General features: G+C 40.7%; 1 protein-coding gene across 22 annotated transcripts in view; it reads left to right on the top strand.

Moving 5' to 3' along the window:
- The window catches only part of LOC117419285 (ryanodine receptor 3), a 141,773-nt gene that overhangs the window by 96,605 nt on the left and 32,562 nt on the right, over window positions 1-12,606 (top strand). For 13 of the 22 annotated variants that reach the window (XM_058991369.1, XM_058991359.1, XM_058991364.1 and 10 more), the window contains 18 exons: window positions 70-159; window positions 888-1,034; window positions 1,713-1,775; window positions 2,498-2,570; window positions 3,119-3,242; window positions 3,450-3,565; window positions 4,098-4,165; window positions 4,949-5,070; window positions 5,210-5,259; window positions 6,015-6,075; window positions 6,200-6,438; window positions 6,929-7,010; window positions 7,451-7,581; window positions 8,855-9,175; window positions 9,374-9,614; window positions 10,429-10,516; window positions 11,581-11,673; window positions 12,051-12,065. In XM_058991369.1, coding sequence (XP_058847352.1) covers window positions 70-159; window positions 888-1,034; window positions 1,713-1,775; window positions 2,498-2,570; window positions 3,119-3,242; window positions 3,450-3,565; window positions 4,098-4,165; window positions 4,949-5,070; window positions 5,210-5,259; window positions 6,015-6,075; window positions 6,200-6,438; window positions 6,929-7,010; window positions 7,451-7,581; window positions 8,855-9,175; window positions 9,374-9,614; window positions 10,429-10,516; window positions 11,581-11,673; window positions 12,051-12,065 — 2,124 coding nt within the window. The remainder of the gene's footprint in view (window positions 1-69; window positions 160-887; window positions 1,035-1,712; window positions 1,776-2,497; window positions 2,571-3,118; window positions 3,243-3,449; window positions 3,566-4,097; window positions 4,166-4,948; window positions 5,071-5,209; window positions 5,260-6,014; window positions 6,076-6,199; window positions 6,439-6,928; window positions 7,011-7,450; window positions 7,582-8,854; window positions 9,176-9,373; window positions 9,615-10,428; window positions 10,517-11,580; window positions 11,674-12,050; window positions 12,066-12,606) is intronic. The other 9 variants (XM_058991373.1, XM_058991367.1, XM_058991356.1 and 6 more) reach the window with 1 other exon arrangement.

Here is a 12,606-nt window from a genome sequence, read left to right as displayed (position 1 = left end):
AAACAGTCTCATTTCATCACTGCAGCCTCTATGGATGCTGTGACTCAGCTGTGTGTCGTTTATCCACAGGTGGTGGGGGGTTGGAAATACGGGGAGACGGTTGATGAGAAACTGAAGACTCATCCCTTGCTGAGGCCGTACAAATCATTAGCAGAGAAGGTAACTGTCACACTGGGATCCCTGCTTTGGTCTCTTCCATTAGGATGTCTTTTGAAGGTTTTAGCTGCATATTGGAGTTGAATTGGCCTAGATTACTGTAAATCTGAGAAGCAAGAAAGTTCAATCAGACACTTGGCCCCTGAGCATAGTAATCCCATCGAGAATCATATCAAATGCTACTAAACTCGTCAGCTGGTTTCACAAGCCCCGATTTAGCACAATTTTTTTTTTTTTTTTATGTGTTGCAAGAAGAAATTCAAGGATTCAATGAAATCAGTATTTACTCAAAGCGACTGAAGGTTTTGTTGAAACCGAGACAGAGGTGTAATCATAATTAGGATCACATGAACATTTAGATTGAGACAGAGGGAATGTATTTAATGAAAGTAAATTTTGATAGGTATGAAAATGTACTAGTGCTGTGCTTGCCTTTTGTTTTGTGCACGTTTTGAATTTTTCTCACATATATTGTTTAGTTTCCTTTTGGCCGTTTCAACATAAAACTCCCTAGCATCCAACCATGCCAGTATTCTTGCTGAAAGCTTCTTGGACTGCCCAGTGTTACATTAGGTAACCTTGCTCTGCTGTGTATCACGCTTGCATGTCTAGTGATATTACACTTGCTGTGGGTATAGATCATGGTCATCTACTTTTTCATGATACTGATGGATCATCTTTATAGTATATGAATTTATTTATGACGTGCCTGTTTTTCATCTTTCTTTCAGGAGCGAGAGATTTATCGCTGGCCTGTTAAAGAGTCTCTTAAGAGCATGTTGGCTATGGGCTGGAATATTGAGAGGACCAAAGAGGGTGAAGCCATGTTTCAGCAGCGAGAAAGTGAGAAACTGCGCAAGATCTCCCAGTCCTCCCAGGTATTCCACTTTCTTCTCACAGAGCACTGTAGCACAGAGCACAAGCACTCACAAACCCCTTTACTCCTCTCTTTTCTCACAGAGCACTGTAGCACAGAGCACAAGCACTCACAGACCCCTTTACTCCTCTCTCTTCTCACAGAGCACTGTAGCACAGAGCACAGGCACTCACAGACTCCTACTCTACTCTCTTCTCACAGAGCACTGTAGCACAGAGCACAAGCACTCACAGACCCCTTTACTCCTCTCTCTTCTCACAGAGCACTGTAGCACAGAGCACAAGCACTCACAGACCCCTTTACTCCTCTCTCTTCTCACAGAGCACTGTAGCACAGAGCACAGGCACTCACAGACTCCTACTCTACTCTCTTCTCACAGAGCACTGTAGCACAGAGCACAAGCACTCACAGACCCCTTTACTCCTCTCTCTTCTCACAGAGCACTGTAGCACAGAGCACAGGCACTCACAGACCCCTTTACTCCTCTCTCTTCTCACAGGTATAAACATGTGTCAGCATCACTGGATTAAAGTACAAAGGGATTTTCTGCTTCTTAAAATAGGTTCCAAAAACAACTTTTTTTTTTCATTTTTGTTTAGTTTATTTTCATGTATTGTTAATGGTACAAACCCATGCCTGTTTTGTATCACCGCTAACCCACGTCTCATTAATTTGGCAGGGCAATGGCTACAACCCATGTCCGCTTGACATGAGTAATATTGTTCTTTCCCGAGAGCTCCAGGTTTGTAACATTTACATTCTTTAACTTGTTTTAAATGAAAACTATTCCCACCCAACATAATTGAACTGTATTGAAAATTACAGCATATTCTACCCATGCGTTTGTATAAGAGGAACCTCTAGTCTTAACACCCATCGCATCTTCTCCATTGCTTTCCATAAAAATATTGCTAATGTTAGAAATACTAAAAGAAATGTTTCGACTAGAAGTCTGTCTCAATGTCTTCAGTGAACTTAAGTTCAATATTGAACACACTGTGAAAGACTTCTGCTCAAAATGTTTCAATGAATTTATTAGGTCTGTTTTCATATTTCTAGAAATAAACCAGTGGTCATTTCATGCAGTAAATGTTTATTTTATGTTTTAACACTGGGGTGGGAATACAGTATTAAGGTTCTTGGATCCAGTTGGGCATTGCTGGATCAAGTTGAAGACGCTGCTAGTGAAGTATAGAGCCGTTCAAACTGGTCTGTTGAGAAGCATATCAAAAGAAGGTCTTGCCAAATTTAAATGAAGTTTCACATTATGGGTGTACTTATGATCAAGACTAATCTATTATTATTCATTTTTATTTGGACAAATGGTAATGAAGTATAAAAGATAATGAAGTAATAATTGACCGAGAATCTGAAACTACAGCATGGTGCAGATTTGGAAAAATACACGTTTCAATGAACAAGATACATGTTGCAGCTAAAACTGTATGTATTCATTTCAAACAGGCAATGGTTGATGTTGTTGCTGAAAACTACCATAACATATGGGCTAAAAAGAAGAGAATAGAATTAGGAAGAGGTAAGACATGAATTCAAGTCTGCTTATTTCTTTTATCCTGATACCACGTATAATATTTGAAACAAATCATGTCACAAAAGCCTTTTGACGGACTAACAACCTTAAGTGTAATTGGGTGACTTCCTTTGATAATTAGAGACCTGTTTGTAAAAAGTAAATCTAGGTTGATTTTAAGTTGCCAGTGCAATATGAATTTATCCCAATCAGAATGTTTTACTGCTGGACACCCTGATTGCTGTGCTACAAATAATAATCTGGAAACTGTGTTTACACATTTACAGATTCACAAATAAATAAAACTGCAAAACTAACATGTAATTAATCCCTGTGTTGCTAAAACAGGGCTCCCCATTTAGTAAGCGACACAGAACGTACTAAAATAAACTATTCAGGTAACCGCAAAGCAAATTAAAATTGTGTCTGTCTGAACGATTATTAACGTAAACTGAAGTGTGGAGATGTTTAAGCATGACCCCCTCACTACTATGACAGTATCTCCCAGATCTGAGCTATATATCAGTAAACTTCCTCCAATAACTCTTCCTCAGGGGGCGGGAGCCACCCCCTGCTGGTTCCCTACGACACTCTGACTGCCAAGGAGAAAGCCAGGGACCGGGAGAAGGCTCAGGAGCTCTTCAAGTTTTTGCAGATCAGTGGCTACACCATTACCAGGTACAGTTGTAAAGGGTGATCTCTGATGGGGGTGTTGCATGCAGTTCAATTTTATAAACTTTTTAACATATAAATGGAATTTACAGTAAACCCAAAATTAGAGTACAGTTTTCTTTTTATGAAATACTATGAAATCAAGATAAACAATAGAGCTAAATAAATCAGAACAGCATTTCTGGGTTTGTTTACAGTGTATCTTTTTTTCAGAGGCTTGAAGGACATGGAGCAGGACGCCTCGTCCATTGAGAAGAGGTTTGCTTATAAATTCCTGAAGAAGCTGCTGAAGTATGTTGACTCTGCTCAGGAATTCATTGCGCACTTGGGTAGGTGCCAGAACTACCTCAGTCTCTGCAAACTGGAGATTTATTTCCACAATAACACCACTCCAATAGACAAAAAAAAAAGTCTCTCTGGCGAATATTTATGTAATTGGCAGCCGTTGTCAGCATTAGCAATTATTTATTATGTTGTTAATAAGACAAAAGGCTGCATGTTATCCAGTAGCATTACTGTCCCCTGCATTGTTAGCAGTATGTATTAATTTATTACAGTCCCTGAAATATTAGCTGCATTTTTATTTGTTCTGTTTTAATTAGTGGCTTACTTTTGTCTTTAATCTGCAAATCTTGCTGCCTTTGATCATACATGTTCCCTTTCTGTCAGTGGGATGAGGGAGGACATAGTTTAGACTCCATGCCCCAAGCCTTCCCTGGACTGGAGGGATAACCCTTTCTCTTGGGGGGGCAGTTAATTTCCCTGTGTTTGAGATGGCAAAACCCAGTGCCAGTCATGTTGAATTGTGTTCAGCCCCGTTCCTGCTGGAGTTGATGTTGAGTGTTTGCTGTTTACCTGCAGAGGCTATGGTCAGCAGTGGGAAAGTTGACAAATCTCCTTATGAGCAGGAAATCAAGTTTTTTGCAAAGGTAAGAATTTTTTATTCCGCATTTCAGCTTTTAAACCAAACCACTATGCAGTAGATCTACTTTAAAGACAGGGAGATGGGGTGTTGTGCATGTTATAAATTGCCATTAACCTACAGAGCAGCATTACAATATATCATTTTTAATGCATGTGCTTTCCACTGATGTGTGTCTTTCTAGTATGATGAGAGTTTAGATTGGATTTCAATATGTAGCACATCAATTGAAAATGTGAAATCTAAAGCTTTTGAAACACTTGCATATTTTACTATACCTGCATAAACACGACAGTGTGTATTTTTTTAGCAACAATTTTGTCTGGCAATAACTTTGTCCCACTCTCCTTTTAGCATTAGATGTGAGAGAGCAAGCAGTTAACTCTTTGTGTAACTTGAACTTTCAATGGTAAAGTAGCTTCAAATGTAATCTTACTTATTTCCCTTCCCTTTTTATAATGTTTACAATCATTCAAAGTGGTTCCGAGTTCCAATGGCAACTAAGATTCTACAAAACCAGAATATTGATTGATTTTATAGTATATACTAACGACTGAAAGACCACCCTAGACTAACTAATTAAAAAGCTCCAATGTCTAATAATGACAACATTATAAAACTGGACATGGGTATACTTATTAGTTCACTATAGTATCTTTCCCAGGCCTGTAAAGAGGTCTTGCCAGTTGAAAGCTGTAATAAATAACAACATTTAGAGGTGATGGGTTGAACTCCCCTTCATCCTTCAGAGGGAGTTACTCGACACTTCTTTTCTGTTGTGTGCCCCCAGGTTCTTCTTCCATTGATTGACCACTACTTTCAGAATCACAGTCTGTACTTCCTGTCCTCAACTGCTAAAACACTGAGCAGCAGCGGCTATGCATCCAACAAGGAGAAGGAGATGGTGACCAGGTAATCCCAGACAGCCACACCTAATGAACTCTCTTCTACAGTCCATGTGTATAATCTGGGCCCTCCTTCTCTTAACTGCTTCCGCTATCCATTCTGTTTTTTTTTACTGTCTTCTTTTTCTTCTTTTCTCTTTCCTCAGTTTGTTCTGTAAGCTGGCAGCTCTTGTCAGACACAGGATTTCACTCTTTGGTAAGCAGGCCTTGATTTTACTGAGGCAACTCCATTTAATGGAACGCTAAAGAAGATTTGTTGTGCGCATGCAGTATTAAATGAACTGCAGTAACAAAAATCGCTGGCTTTCACAAAACCTCAGTCTCCAGAGTGTGCTGGAAATGGACTGTGGTGTATCTCTGTTACACATTACACAATGTTTGAAGTTGCTGGACCTTTATTAAAATTCCTTGCTCCAGAAAGTTATAGACGGGCTGCACACATCATGTGATAATCATAACTAACAGACTGGTCAGCTGGAAAGTGAGGTCACCTGCACACAGAACCCCACAGCTGGTGTGGCTCAACTTTGTTTTGTACATTGCTGTACTTCCATAAATATTCATAACAATCATGCAGAAACATTTAACATGTCACCAGAAACCCTTGTGGCATTAGCTAAGCATCATGAAAATCACTTGGCGTCATTTTAAATTACACCCAGATTACATACCAGTAATCAATATAGGAGGATAGACCAATGCCATGTCTTCAAGTGTGGTAGGAGCTGTGCTTTGGTGCATGAGACTGGGTCCAGTCACTAACTCGGACAATCACACATTTGTCATCTTACTATTTTATATTCAATATATTATATATAATATATTCCATGTGAAATCAACGCCTCTTCAGCTGATGTGCATATTGAAGGTATTTAGAAGCAGTCTGATGTTTCATTTTCACTGCTGCCAGTGTTGTGTGGTCTATGATATGTTGTGTTTGCTCCCCTGCAGGCAGTGACTCTGCTACGATGGTGAGCTGTCTGCATATCCTGGCTCGCACTCTTGATACGAGGTAGGTCCTTGGTTAAATATTTTAATATCAGCATTCATTTTCATGAAATACCTCTGCAGACTCACTGTGCTGTAATACAACATTGGCACCCGTTACCTCCAGTAAACTGTCTCTCGTTGTGCAGAACTGTGATGAAATCGGGCTCGGAGCTCGTGAAGGCTAGCCTGCGCACCTTCTTTGACAGTGCGGCGGAGGATCTGGAGAAGACCTTGGAAAACCTGAAGCTGGGGAAATTCACTCATTCCAGGACTCAGATGAAGGGAGTCTCCCAGAACATCAACTACACCACAGTGGCTTTGCTGCCCATCCTCACCTCCCTGTTTGAGCACATCACGCAGAACCAGTTCGGGTTGGACCTGCTCTGTGAGTGTTCTTCTCTATTGCTGTAGAGCTGCGGTCCACAATCTTCAGATTTAAAGTGATCGTAGCTAAAAAAATAATACCTGTCATGAACATGACACAGCAAAATGTATTTTCACTTTAAAACATGTTACCTGGTACTACACTAATTACAAGAGAAATTTCGATTTGCTTGCCTTTCAGTTAGGAAATATATGACTGTAATACTTCCTAGGTCATTTCAGCTCAGCACTGTCTTCTGTCAATAGAAGGAAGGTGTTGAAAGGTCAGGGACAAATCCACTTTCCAGGTAAAATAACCAATGAAGGGAACTTGAAAGTACAGCTTAGAAACGATTTTTAAAACCTACATAGTGGCAGATGATCATGTTTTAAAATGAAAATGCTTCAACATGTGTATATCGCAAATGAACGTGCACGACCGGTGATGTGTATGGGGTTATTTTGCTAGCTACTTTGAGGTAAAGTGAAACCCTTCTTCTTGTCTGTTTTAGTGGACGATGTTCAAGTCTCCTGCTATAGGATCCTGTGCAGTCTGTACTCTTTGGGGACTGGAAAGAACATCTATGTTGAAAGGTAAGTACCTCTCTGAGGCAGATCCATCTCCTATAAGCAGGCAGGTGAAGCAGACAAAGAACCATTTACAGGATCTCCATTCCAAGCATTTTTTAGATATTAATTTGTCCTTTTAGTGCATACAGAATTAATTATATGTGCCCATCTGTATGAGTAGTATCCACCAGACTGCATAAAAACCAGAAGGAACCAGTTTCACTGCTTAACGCAGTCTAAGCTGAAGTTGCTTCATCAGTGATCTGAGGTGTCACGTAGTCAAGTAGACAAACTTTTTTTGACTTATGCCTTAGTTATAACACTTGTAAAGTTATTCGTCAATAAGTTTGTCTGCTTGACTTGTGTTTCTTATTGCTGTACTTGCATGATGATTGTTTGAATAAGATCTGTCTCTTATGAATAAGTAGTAAAAGCTGTTCTTGCTGTCTGTTTGTTTCCCCTAGGCAGCGTCCCGCCCTGGGGGAGTGCCTGGCCACTCTTGCGGGAGCCATGCCGGTCGCGTTCCTCGAACCCCATCTCAACCTCCACAACCCCCACTCTGTGTTTAACACGAAGACGCCACGGGAGAGAGCCGGTATGTGCTGCTTTGCTCCACTCCACTCTGTGTGTCCCTCCAGGCCTGAGGGATGCTTTCACTCATGAGTTTTATTACATTTGAAAAGACTGCTTTAACGTGTATACCAAACGTTATTTAATTTAACTATCTTCTATAATGCTGTCATGAACCGCAAACTCTATTTTATTCATAAAGAACAGCTTTTAAATAACCCATGAGAGGGGGTCCCCGAGTGACTCATCCAGTTAAAGCGCTGCCACTGGGAGCGCAGGATGAGTCACACAGCTTGGACGGCACCAGTTTGCATCTGGGCTGTGCAGAGGCCGAACTTTGCTGGGGACCCTGAGGGGGGCGTCGCATTGGCTCTGTGTGTGTGTGTTGTGTAAATGTTTAGTATTTAATATCGTGAACAGCAGAACCAAATCACTGCAATTTAAACTTGTTTTTACTGAAAAATAAACGGTAACATGTTATGATAAGAGTTGTCTGTGTTACATACTGTCAGTTCAAGACTTCACTGATACTGAGCATGGGAGCTGCTGCACTGCTGCATGCTGTTTCCCATGTTAAAACTGTACACAATTAGAGGTGCCGTCACAAATTCCACACACAACACTTGAAAAATATAACAAATATAAACATGCTGAGTTCATTGCAGTTATCAGCTATATAGAACATGGCAACAAACAAGTGAGTACAGACATTAAATCATTGTTTTAGTGTCACTTTAGTGTCTTCACAAGTTGTTTTATTTTAAGCAGTTGAATATGATAGCAACCAACTTGTTCCTGAAGTGGCACCAGCAATTGGATTTGACCGAGGAGCCATTGGCTCCTGAGGCAACAACTGTGTCTGGAGCCCTGATTTTTAATTTTTTTTTTTTAAATAAATGTATTTTAAAGAATAAACAGGAAACAAAAGCAAAACGGGTCATGAAGCTCATTTGACCGAAAGTGCTTTACCAGTGTTATTGCAAACACTTGCACAAGCAAATGAGACTGAATTTACTGTATCGTGATACGTATCGTATCGTGACCCTCGTATCGGGATAAGTATCGTATCATTAAGACACTGCTGATACCCAGCCCTAGTATTGTATACGTTAAAGAGCGAGCCGCAAGAATAGAATCTTAGTGGTTGGTTTCATTGACCCCAATTAGCACTAATCTCGCCTAAGATACCCCCTGTCTCTCCTGCTATCCCAACTGTACCCTATAGTCTTTGCTGCTCTCTGTTATACCCCTGTCTTTGCTGCTATCCCAGTTCTAACCTCCGGTCTTTGCTGGTTTAGTTCTTGGCATGCCGGACACTGTCGAGGAGATGTGTCCCGATATGCCGCAGCTGGACAGGTTGATGAAGGATATCAACGACATGGCGGAGTCGGGGGCGCGCTACACCGAGATGCCCCATGTGATCGAGGTCATACTGCCCATGCTGTGTAACTACCTGTCGTACTGGTGGGAGAAGGGTCCAGAGAACAACCACGAGTCGGCCGGGCCCTGCTGCACCATGGTGACCTCGGAACACCTCAGTGTCATCCTGGGGAACATCCTGAAGATCCTCAACAACAACCTGGGCATCGACGAGGCCTCCTGGATGAAGAGAATCGCCGGTAAGCACCGATGGGGGCCGGGGCAGCTGCATACAAACAGCTGAATGCTAACTCGTGGACAGTATTGCAACTAGAGGAGTTCAGTCTGTGAATACTGTTAAGGTCACCATACGTGGGTCACTGTGGTGACAGAAATAACCCGTATTTGATAAGAAATTCTCTGGTTTGTGACCCTTTTGTTGTGCTTCCCCTCTCCAGTGTACGCCCAGCCCATTATTTGCAAAGCGCGGCCCGACCTGCTCAGGTCACACTTCCTGCCCACGCTGGAGAAGCTGAAGAAGAAGACGGCAAAGGTGGTGGCGGAGGAGGAGCTGCTGAAGGCCGACAGCAAAGGAGACACGCAGGAGGCAGAGCTGCTCATCCTGGACGAATTCGCTGTGCTCTGCCGGGACCTCTACTCCTTCTACCCCATGCTCATCCGCTATGTGGACAACAACAGGTACAGGCCACTGCCAGGCTGAGTCAGGGAGGACATGACCTAGGTCTTTAACATCTTAAAAAGAGTCGACACCCTAACCAATACTTTAAGCGCAGTACAGAAACCAGGACCAGAGGATACATTTGAACATTAAGTGTAGAGAGACTTCAGGAAGGCAACACTTCACCTAGAGAGTAGTGAGGGTAGTAATGGGTTATCTGGATGCAACTTGACAAAGTTTTGAGATCAATCAGCTTCTAGGAACTGGACAAGCTTAGATGAGCTGAATTCTTATGTTCTTATGCTCCACTCCAGGGGTTACTAGGAGGTTAATTAGCCACAGTGTGTGAGTAACAACTCAGGTGTCAAGTAGTGAAGCCCATAGTTAACAAAGAATGCCTCAAATCACAATAGGAGTCACTGCACTGCTACACTCACTTGAAATCTGGGTTAAAATGCTGTTAAACCATTAGGCTATATTAAAAACAAAACATTTCTAATTTCTTGATTGATTTGCTACTGTTTGTTTGTTATAAATTTGATTGACAGATTTACGCTGGTAAAAAAATGTCAAGTGCTGAAGTAACTTAATAACAATTTCTGGGTTTACACTTATCGAAGGGGTAATAACAAAGATTTTTAAAGCAATGTCTTACCTCAAGTCCATTCTCAAGTTTTCTTTTTACTTTGAATGAGGTGCAGCCAGTGTTTACAGGATTGGAGGTACCATGCACAGTGCATTGTGTCTCTGTGGCTGAGACTGGCTTAAATGTTCCCTGGGTGTATTTGAGCTTTTAAACACATTGCTGTTATGTCCTCTTTTCATTTGATTCAGGTCAAGATGGCTGAAAGAGCCTGATGCAGATTCTAATGAACTGTTCCGCATGGTGGCTGAGGTCTTTATCCTGTGGTGTAAATCGCACGTAAGTACATGTAGTTTATATAATATATGCATACAGTCAATTCTCATTAAAACAAACTTGGATAAAACAAATATCCTTTTATACTACAGATTTCCTACATGGTCCTTGCCAAATTTACTTTACTTTTTGTAATACAAATTCACTTAACACGAATGTCCTGTTTCTGCTAATTATTTTGGAGCCCCGCCCAGGGAAGAAAAAATTGTTTTAAACATTCAAACAGCCAAGTGTAAAGGATATTGGGAAATGTATTCACTTACATCCAGATGAACGCCTCTGTACTGTATTAGTGCTATTTTGGGACTACTGATCCTATGATGCATTTCAAGTTGCCATAGTGCTCACGTAACAATGCCATTTCCAAAAGGATTGAAACGAGTGCCGCACAACAAACGTGAATTATCCTTGCAGACAAAAGTGGAGTTGTTGAAAGCTGTGTATAATGCACAGCCTTACAAGAAATAGAAAGATGTTGCTGCCGATTTCACCATTCCCGCAAACACATTTCCTGATTTTTCTCAGTACCTTGCTGTTGAGGATGGTGGTTTAAAAATGCCCATGAGCAGAATGTGCCTGTATCTGGGACCGCTATGAGACACAAAGCTGAGAAATCAACCGAGCTGCAGGGAGATGCAGATTACAAGTTCAAGGAAGTGTATATCCAATGATATTGTGAGAAACAGGTTTTCTGAAATTAGTTTTACTTACTGTCATCAAGGGGTTTTGAAGGAAACTGCTAAAAAACAAAAAAAAACACATTCTCAGCTTGCTGTTCCAGCCACATTATATTTTACACCACATACCGTAAATTGACATGAGCACAGGACTCCAGTTCTATATTTAAAAGCCAAACTTGGAAACAAGATGAGGTATTACAATCTACAGTAATAAATAATTGTTTGAGAATGGCCAGCTATATACAGTATATTAAATGTATGAACCTTATTACTTGAACATATATTAAAATAATGTTGTAGCTGAGATGGTCTTTATATAGAGCTAGTCACAATAAAGTGTTTGCTGTTTATTTATTTTTTTATATTAAATGATATTTTCTTTTACAGAACTTTAAACGGGAGGAGCAAAACTTTGTGATTCAAAATGAAATCAACAACTTGTCATTCCTAACGGCAGACAGCAAGAGCAAGATGTCAAAGGTAGGTCTCAACCACAGACCACCCCCCTGTACAGAGTGATAACAGCATTGCTGAGGCGTGTTCCTCTAATAATGGAACTGCCTTTTTCAAATATTGACTTGGGAGTTCCATTATTACCTAGTAACACGCCACGGCAATGCCAGTGTATCCCTTGGTAAAATATATAGTGCAGCAATGTAATGGATTCTACACTAATTCCAAAAACTTTGTTCAGCCATTTACTGAAAGTGTGTATTTTTTCCGATAATAATGTGTTTATTTTTTTATTTTTTTTTGGCATGTTGATGTTGTTTAACTACTTGTATACATTTCATCTTGGTTAAGTCATCTGTTTTATATGCATTAGTAAATGTTCACTGTGTTTTTCTTTCATACAGTCATTGTCTGTAAAGGTACAGGTCAGATTGCATGCATTGTGTCTTTTAGCCAAGCATTCGCGTCAACTGCCTGGCATCAAGCTGATTGCAGTATACAGTCTTGATTTTTCCAGAGCTGTACATCACTTTGGTCTTTGTATCTGAAAACACCACTTTCTGTCTGTCTGCCTGTCCTGAAATGCTGCTAGTAGTAGTTTCATAGCAGCCTTGCATCTTTAAATGCTTTAAAACGTGTGCTTAGCTGGCAGCATAGAGTATTTAGCCTGGTATATGGTGCTTATCTTATATTATTATGTATCAAACTCTCTATAGAAATCGCCAACTTGAAGCACCCGAGACTAAATTCTCGTCAAAGTAGAATTTGTTTTTACCCTTTTCCCGAGGGGGTGGAAAAACAGTTCCGATATTGCCAATATCACACCCTCCTTAAAATGCCTGTGATGTTTGTTTTTTTTTTCAATGGGATTTTTACATGAATCCTGGCACCACCTGGTGGCTGCAAATAAAAACTGCATTGTTTGAACGGGATGCGCAATCCAGTTTGCTTTGAGGTCAC

Source organism: Acipenser ruthenus, chromosome 18 (assembly GCF_902713425.1).
Source record: "Acipenser ruthenus chromosome 18, fAciRut3.2 maternal haplotype, whole genome shotgun sequence".
Lineage (NCBI taxonomy): Eukaryota > Metazoa > Chordata > Actinopteri > Acipenseriformes > Acipenseridae > Acipenser > Acipenser ruthenus.
Note: the sequence above shows the minus strand (reverse complement) of the source record. Positions and strands in the feature narration are given on the sequence as shown.